The sequence below is a fragment of the Lepeophtheirus salmonis genome, chromosome 12, assembly GCF_016086655.4.
Source record: "Lepeophtheirus salmonis chromosome 12, UVic_Lsal_1.4, whole genome shotgun sequence".
Classification (NCBI taxonomy): domain Eukaryota; kingdom Metazoa; phylum Arthropoda; class Copepoda; order Siphonostomatoida; family Caligidae; genus Lepeophtheirus; species Lepeophtheirus salmonis.
The window spans coordinates 10040662-10049924 of record NC_052142.2 but is presented as its reverse complement, the minus strand read 5'-3'; the positions used below and the strand labels follow the sequence as shown (position 1 = coordinate 10049924).

General features: G+C 32.6%; 1 protein-coding gene across 1 annotated transcript; it reads right to left on the bottom strand.

Moving 5' to 3' along the window:
* Positions 1 to 4136: 4136 nt before the first annotated feature.
* On the bottom strand, positions 4137 to 6271 carry LOC121126688 (negative elongation factor D). The gene is made up of 3 exons (XM_040721989.2): positions 5823 to 6271; positions 4826 to 5752; positions 4137 to 4775 (listed from the first exon to the last, which is right to left on the bottom strand). Exons 1-3 carry the CDS (start codon positions 6095 to 6097, stop codon positions 4268 to 4270), a joined length of 1710 nt encoding a protein of 569 aa, XP_040577923.1. The 5' UTR covers positions 6098 to 6271; the 3' UTR covers positions 4137 to 4267.
* Between the last annotated feature and the right edge of the window lie 2992 nt (positions 6272 to 9263).

The following is a 9263-nucleotide window of genomic DNA, read 5'->3' as shown; positions in this document are numbered from 1 at the left end:
CCAATAAGTTGTTAAAATAAACTACACTCTGGTTCAAATGCCTCACTTATTAAACAAGATACTGCTAAGAGTGTAGATCTAAAAGGACTCTTAGGATTTTAAAAATAAACGTGACAGGTGATCATACAATAATAACTAAAGAAATTGATGTAGTATTTCATTTAATCAGTTTAGATCACTAATGTGTGACGCATATCAAGACGGCTACAACTATAAAAGAAATTGGAGAAGCACTTCAACCAATACACATAAATCTTTAGTACCAAAATCAATTGAAAGATATCCCTTATATATAAAGCTACCCGTTTCAAGTCCAAAGACATTTTCAAATCCTGATTGCTGAACCTTATTATTTTCTACTTATGGAAGAAGAGTAGAGACTCTCTCCAGAAATATAAATGCCTCTGCTAATTACTTGTCATCATATTTAAATATTACTGATTACCCGAATCGATAGAAATTTAATTATGATCCTCCCCCGGAAATAAAGAGGAATAATTTCTTCGCTCTTTTTTCCTAGAATGATAATATTTAATACTTGAATAATATCTAAACATAAGAGAATAAGAAGCGGCAAGAAACTTCCTTAATTCAAACTACTTCATGAGGTGAAGTAAGAATAAAAAAAAAGATTTAGCACTTTTTTGTGAGAACAGTTCTTGTGATAAACTTTAGTAAGAATAGTGATATAGACATCAAATTAATTAAGACAATAAGGATGGTTTGAATATTTTTTTTTTCTCGAAACATCCATATTTATAGATCTGAATTCACTCAAATTACCATTGTATTCATATGTATTTATGACATTGGGATATCTATGATGTTAAGAGATTTCATCTCTTAAGAAAATGTTTTTAACCCTTAACGGTGCATGGCATCTAATTTAATGGAAGTATTATTCATTAACGTCAGTATCTCTTACTTCAATATCCATTGGTTCAAATGCATGTCCGTTGCTGTAGATCTTATGGAATCATTGTGTGCTTCTCTATGAACTGTGGATATGTTTAATAAAGATGAATAATAATGAACTGAAAGGTACAGTGAGGAACAGGATAGAGGATATTTTCGCTCGCGCTCAATAACTCTTAAACCATAGTTTTTAGTGGAAATTCATTGTTCATCTGCACCTATTCCATTGAAACTCCTTCCAAATTCTACACTATAATCCTCTTCAACGTGATGTGCAAAAATTGGGTTTCTCAACTCAATGACAATATCCTACAGAAAGATAGAAAAATATCATCTGAAAACAAGCTCAAATCTAGAAAGGTTGCAAACTTCAATCGGATAATGTTTAAGTTATGAACATTAATTTTTCTATTGTGTACATCTATAATTGAAATAATTAAAGTAAATTAATTATTTCAAATATATTGCAGCTTATTTAGTGTTAATTTTTATTAATTGTCCTATTATGAATAACAATTTACTAATTTTAAATCATACAATCTGTATAGAAAAACTGTATTAATATATTTTTATTAAAAAAATAAAAATGAAATAGCCCTGATGTATCAAGCGATCGGAGGGAATCGACAGTTTATAAAAAAATACATAGGGTATTTTTGCGTTATCCAGATAACGACGTGCTAGTAGGAATAAGAGGCAACACGTGTCACACTGAATTATTATCAAGCTAGCAGTCGGGTTTCGCTACTTTCTTGTTGCTCTTTAGTTTGAAGTAAAGCTTTACTTCAAATAATAAATAATATAATACATTAATTTCATGATTTGATAGTTGTGGTTTTATTGATAGTTAGAAGCAAAATGGGGAAAAATAACTAATAATTTTGATCTTATGTCTGAAACTCTTTTATATCATGATGATGGTATTTCGTTTTTATCTTAACTGTAGGAAAAACTGGATTTGAATTGCGTTCAAAAATGCATTTCACTTATTTGGTTTGAAAATGAACCTCAATTTTTGTTCATAAATATAAACTATTCAGTAATAGTCTTGTTATAAATAATAATAGTAAAAATTAAAATATATTTATTATTATACAATAACTATCTAACACAACCAACAAGAAGTTTCCAATATCTTCTGAAAATTGCATTATCAAAGAATAGAGAAAAAATCAAAAGCTATTAAACTCATTTCTGAAGTCAATAAATTTAAATAACTTTATACTACCCTTTTAAATCTTATTAAAAACCGTCTATATAATAATTTTATTGGATGTTCAATAATTAGATTGAGTTTAATCATATGAGTTAATTTAAATTCAAAATTTGGATATCAAATTTGAAGGTAATGAATTTCTTTGGTTTATATGCTGAAGTCTTTTTACTTTTTGAAGTCAAAATATGAAAATAATATAAATTAAGATGAAATATTAAGTATTTAAAGTTATATTGATTTATACTCAGATTTGCACAAGAAATACAGGAAGACAAGATCTTTTTATAACAGAAAAGCTAAAGCTGGCTACTCTGCATCCAAATCATCTACGATATTCTTATAGTATGATGTCATTTTATTTACTTTGGTAAAAAAAAATCAACTCCTATATTACATAATATATCCCCATATTTCCGTACGCTTATGCTGATAGTTATAACTCTTCCTCGAAAACCTCAGCATGCTCGATTATAAAGATATCGTAGTGACTAGTATATTCTTTGGTAAATCCCTCGCATTATGAAATTAGGAAAACTAGTGTCCTAGTAATCTTGGAGTCAGAGAGTTCATTCCAATGGATGAGGGTTCAGTTTGGTGTTTTGCATCTTCCTCTCACAAAAGTCCTTCGTTCGTCAAGGAGGGGATATCTAGCATCCTCTACCACTAAAAGGAAATTTGTGTCTCGGAGAAAAATTTGACATCTTGAATCTCATATGACGACAATGAATTAATTTAGTAAATACTATCTGTCTCGTGATTTGGCGAAGAAATAAGGACTCTTGGCGAATTGCTGCTGTTCAGAAATATGTTTATTTACTTTGTCTGATTCTCAAACGTGTAATTAATGACATTACCTGAGGTCCAAAGAATAATAACAGTAATAATAAACAATAACCTTTGAGTAACTAAATGAAAAAGGTGAATTTCAGAGGTTTCGTGGATAGTGATTATCCACATTAGTATTATTGTATTTAAATTCAACTAATTCAAGCTTTACCGCATTCAGGACTTAACTGAAGGGGAATTCATATATGTGAGCTCAGACTCGGAGGTAGGAAAATGAAAAGTGACATCTTGCGAAAAAAAAATTAACACTGCACCATTCTTTCTCCTTAGGCTAACGGTCGCGGGGCCCATTACAACTATAAAGTGGAGACCTTCAACATTTATAATTGCATTAGTACAGAGAAAATATTATAATTATACATGTAAATGTATTATTATTTTGTTATACAAACAAACTTAGGTAAGAAGGAAATCTTCTTTCGAACAAACGACGAATTATTAAAGAATAATCATGTAAGAAATAAGACCACACTCCATAACTTTTTTTTCTTCCTTATTTTTATACAAAAACTCCATCCCCACTTATGATCCTCTTATAACATACCGTGTCTGTATTTAAGAACTATAAAAAAAGAAATTTCCATTCTCACAATGTAGGCAAGACAGGAATAAGTAAAAAAATAAATTTATTAAAACTTAGTTACTTTCTGGACATACCACCCTAAACGATTATTCATACAACTGGAGAAAAAATTTCATTTCGAAGGTGTGAGAAATCAAAAGACCGAATTATTCCACGTAGTATCAGGATTGTCTGATCAATTGAAAATTTAATCAGAAATTTTTCTTCTTCTACTGTAGCAGCAATTTTAGTAATCTTTAAAAAAAATTTGTGGGAATCTGTAGGTTTAGGCACAATAATTTATGAAACGAAATGGAAGATAATGGTTAAAAAATACAAATTAATTAATTCATTTTAGCTAACTGATAACCACATACATATAATAATTGGAGTATATTTAGATTAATGTCATAATTTGTTGAATTGTATTGAATAACCACGTAGTATTTGTAAAATTAGGAACCAGCTTTGAGGTAAACAGTGTGGAAAAAAATTTGGGTTAAATATAAAATATTGATAACTCTTGCTGTAGAACAACTTAAGTCCTAAAATTTTAAACATTACAATTTAGCATTAATTTTATCCAAATCCAAGACATTAGGTACAAATTTTTATTTTATGGAATTACCCATAAGAGAAGGGAATTATATAGTTGACAAATATGATCGTATTTAATTAATGATAAATTGGCAAAATTACATGATAAAATCATATTAACAATTTCAATGTTAAACTTCGAAATGACTACGGCAGAAGATAATGAACTCAGAAACTAAGTCTTCACCTTCGCGTCTCATAGATCCAGTAATGTCATCATTGTCAACCAGAGGGAAAAAATGTTTAACAAATTCTGCACTGTAAGGTGGAGCTATTGTATCTAATACTTCTGTAACGAAGTATCTAATAAGTGAAATGTCTGTGCCTGTGTTAGACCAACATCGAGAAATATACTTAACCACGGGAAGAACATATCCCCTAGATAACAGATTGACTAACCTGTCGAGGAGCATTTTCTTAATTTCAAGTTGAGCAAGTATCTCAAGTGAATCGTAGTGAGCCTCAAACAGAATAATAAATAACTGTAAGACTTTGTAATGAAGAAGAGGATGACATGTGACAACTTCGTCGAGCAGAGCTAAATGTACAGGACAATAGTCAGTAGAACGGGAGAAGAAATTGGATTCACTAACAACACACTCCACCCACCGTATCACTCCCACAGAAGCTACCGGGAACCTACAATTCGACACAGTTAATATATAATAGTTAATCGATGGCTTTTGTACCTTATGCATTGATAAAGAGTCCCTATTTCTGAAATCAGTTCCGTTGCTCCTTTTGAGCTAGATACAATGTTATGCACTCTCTCAGCAGCCTGCATGGTCCCTTTCAATTCATCCTTATTTAAACCTTTCCTGGTCCCTCGTCGATGGCTCCAATTATCCGTAACAGATGATGCGTACGCCAATAGATATATATACTTTGACTTGTGTTCTTGATTGATTCTAGATCCTGGTCTAAAAAGTGCATCTATTAATAATTGTAAAAACTGAGGAATACGAATCAATGAGACAGGGGGAGGATCAAGCTGATTATATAGCTTGTATAAGACAACAATATCTGCAGGGTTAAGGGTTTGTTTGCTAAGCATGGATCCTAAAGCCTGTCCCGCTCTCGAGTGTTGGAAGCCAGAGAGAAGAGATAAGGTAATGGGTGTCACGTCATGATTTGCTTTTTGAGCTTGAGTCTGTATTTCCTCCTGTAGACGCTGGATGACATGACCACCCTTTGGTTCATGTGCAAGGACAGATAAGAGCACTTGTGCATAAACATATGTGTGTTGGCCATGACATACCATTTTTGCACATTCTTCCATATTTCTACGCCTTTGTACGTCGTCAGCTGAGCTGAGCAAAAATGTGATGACCGATGTTTTGAGTATTCGACTAAATACTTCAATCTGCTGGGCTGCCGTCGAAATAGACGTGATTTCACCTTGAAATCCTGCGTCTGATATTAGCTTAATGGTAAAGTTGAGCATTAAGCAATCAGGGTAGTCTTCAGCGAGGCGATAAATAAGGGAACGCCAAGTGGGGTATTCGATGAGCTCGGCCAACCAAGAGGGAGTCTCTTCTCCTTCTTCAGCGAAGATGGCATCCGCTTTTTTAGGATCAAATGTCTTGAGTATAGTATCATGGAGATGATTCTCAACCCTAGAAAAGTACAAAGTAGAAAAAGGAGGTCAAAGGTCATCCTCCAATCCTCCAATCCTCCAATCCTCACCTTTGTTGTACCTCAGAGATCTCTGCACCAGCTAGGATTAACCACTCAGCCATCAGATTTGCCATTTGTGCCACAGCCACATAGTTCCGGGACAACAGTTCAATCACTTGCTCGGGATTCCCACCGGACTGAAAGTATTTCTTTAGCTGAGAAAATATTTCCGGCTCCATAATAAAGTCAGAACTACCAAATCGGATAAGGCAGTCCGATAATATATTCACATCTTCCTCATTCCCCGAACACTTATCCTTTCGAAAATAATCCTCATTTTCCATATTTGATATGTCTATTGAATAATATGTAATAATTAATATTTAGCGAATAGACAAAAAATAACTCAAGGATCACTTGGAGTCCTTAATTATTATTTATTCAGCATCAATTTTCAGTTGATTTAATAAGATTGAACGTGGACTAACACTAACTCTTTACTCTATAGAAATAGACTCTTACTTCCTTTTTTTTTTTTTAAAAGACATCTTTTTAGATACTAAATAAATGGCATTAACAGCGCTCACATTTTTTTTTAAATACAACGAAAACGGTTTGAGATATCGACGATTTCTTTGTTTGCCGCTAAAATACATTTAAGTTAGTTTATGAATAAAATTCGATGTCCACCACGTGCACGTTTTACGAAGTCCAATCGTTGAACCCAATTTTCGACTACTTTTCTGCATAAATTGGCTGAAACTGCAGCAATTTCGCCTTTAATATTTGTTCTGAGCTCTTCTCACGTCGACAGATTATTGGTGTAGACCAGGGCTTTCACGTGGCCCAAAGAAAATAGTCTAGAGGTGTTAAATTGCACGAGCGAGGCGGCCAATTGACTGGTCCATTTCTGGAGATAAGACACTCACCAAACTTACTCTTCAAAAAATCGATTGTAACATTTGTTGTGTGTGAAGTCTTGTTAAAACCAAATATCGTCCAAGTCCATATCTTCCAATTCAGGCCAAAAAAAATCGGTTATCATAGCGCGGTAACGATTTCCATTCACAGTAACGTGGCGATTGTCATCGTCGACCAAAAAGTACGGCCCAATAACACCGCCAGCATGCAATCCACACCAAACAGTAATTTTTTGGGGATGTAATGGCGCCTCATGAATCACATGTGGGTTTTTTCCGGCCCAATAGCGCCTTTTTTGCTTGTTAACAAAGTCATTGAGCCAAAAATGTGCCTCATCGCTGAAGATGATTTTACGTTGAAAATCAAGCGGCTTCAGTTCTTGTGTCAACTTGATCTTATACGGGTGTAGGCTAAGATCTTTTGCAAAATTCACTACAACGATGTCACAGAGATGCCCAACGATTGAGAACGGCGCGTAAGAGACAAATTTGGGTCATCTTGAATTGATACGCTTGCGGCAGCAATACTTTTTACACTTCGTGCATTTCTTTGTCTCACTGGCACAGGTACATTATGTAGCGTGTATGTGGACTCAAATTTGTTCACCAAACGTTGAATTGTTGATTTTGCAGGTCTATTACGTTGACCATAAATTGGCGTTAACGCTCTTAAAGTTTGGATCAAAGAATCACCACTTTTGTAATAAATTTTAATAATTTGCAAGCGTTGCTTGAGTGTGTACTGCTCCATGATGAAACTAAAATTATTTCTGAGCACAGCTGTCAAAGAAACACTAACAAATGTGACGCCGTTTTCGAAACCTATCAACGTAAAATGTGAGCGTCCCTATTGAAAACCCCTTTAGTAAATAATATAATAATTAACACAATGGAACTATTAGAGTGGAAATTTTTTTTATAAATGAATTGAAACCAACAATCGAATTTATCTTTGAGCACAGAATCCAAAACTGATCTCAGTTCTTTTCTCAATCGTCTAAATTCTTGAATAAGCAAAAATAATCCTGTAGAGAAAAACGCGTGCAAGGAGAAGGGGGGAAGAAAGAGTTATGGTATCATTGTTTAAAATACTGATGGGATTATCAGCTGCCTGCTTTATTATGATTTTTGAGGGTATAACGAAAGTATTTATTAGCAAAATGTTTAATGAAGATATACTACGCATAAATGACTTAGACGTTTTTTATCCGTTACAGTAGATTTGAAACGTCACACTCCATGAAATTGTAATTCATTATGAACCATATTCTCAGAATAATAACTAATGATACGACAAAGTAGAGTATTTCGAAATATATTTGAAGTTTCAAGTTTAAAAAGAAGGCTTAAATTAAATATAATCTACATACTAAAAAATAAACCATCATACATTTATGTTAAATATACAAAATTAAACAATTAGAATCATATAACTAATAATAACAATAAATTATAAATACAGAATAATCCAAATAATATTTTCTTGTTCTGACATGAATTCAGATAAATAGGTCATAACTTTAAGTTGCTAAACACAAGCGAGACGTGGAGTTTAATCAAAAAGATCATCACTGTTTTTTCCTAATGTGGAAGTTCCTATATACAATTGTGCACATGATAGATATATCTCAACGGTTTAGATCTAAATAATTATTAATAATATATTAAATGTCAAAATCATAAAATTAGACAATAAATATACCAATAAAAAAATGTTAGAATTAAATCCATCGTAAAGATTTAGTGGAAAAGCTAATTATGTTGTAATGTCCGGCGATATTACTCCTTATTAAGGGCATCAAAAAAGATTTCCTCCCATTATTTATGCATGTATAACAACATACTATTATTACGAAAGATACGCTAAATTGCTAATTAGAATGCTACACCCAATGTAACTACCCCCCGGTGTTTTGACCATTTAAGTAGTTGTTTTTGCCTTTTATGAGTTTTCTGAACACCTTTCAACCATAGGTAATCCTTAAGTGATAAAAAAAGTAATATTTACTGACTATCTGATATTGGAAAACCTAATGATCATACCAAAGTCTTTAAGTGAAGAAACTAATGTCAGACAAACTAGTTGCGAACCATCCAAAGCTACTACTCCCGTTGTTGTGACCATTTAAGCACTTATTTTTGCCATTTAGTGAGTTGCGTATCATAATTCTTGATAATTTTAGAGAAAATAGAATCATATTTTATGATTACATTTTTAAAAAATATGAATACTTACTGTTAGATAGTACAAAATTCAGAGTTCCATTTCGTAATTTGCTGTGGATGACTCTAAACATGCTGATAATTATCTTATTTACCCGTGTATTTCTCCATAAATTTTTGAACGTAGGATGATTAGCAAGGAATAAGGTTATATTACGTCCAATAAGCATCTTTTTGAGATCAAAGTTAAAGTCTGACTTGATGTATTCATCGTTAACTTGATTTTATAGATGAATATCCATACTCTTGTAATGAGATGAGGATAATGAGTGGCGTGTAATTCTAGACAGGGGACTAAAGGCACATTTATATCGATAAATCCGACAAGCCATTTGTTTTTCATCCGGTAAGTATTTTCCAAATTCCT

Excerpts from the sequence above, each read along its gene's own strand:
- LOC121126688 (XM_040721989.2), bottom strand. The coding sequence starts at position 6,097 with ATGGAAAATGAGGATTATTTTCGAAAGGATAAGTGTTCGGGGAATGAG. Across the intron at positions 5,753-5,822 it reads ATCTCTGAGGTACAACAAAG|GGTTGAGAATCATCTCCATG; the intron begins GTGAGGATTGGA and ends GTACTTTTCTAG. Across the intron at positions 4,776-4,825 it reads ACTCTTTATCAATGCATAAG|GTTCCCGGTAGCTTCTGTGG; the intron begins GTACAAAAGCCA and ends GTCGAATTGTAG.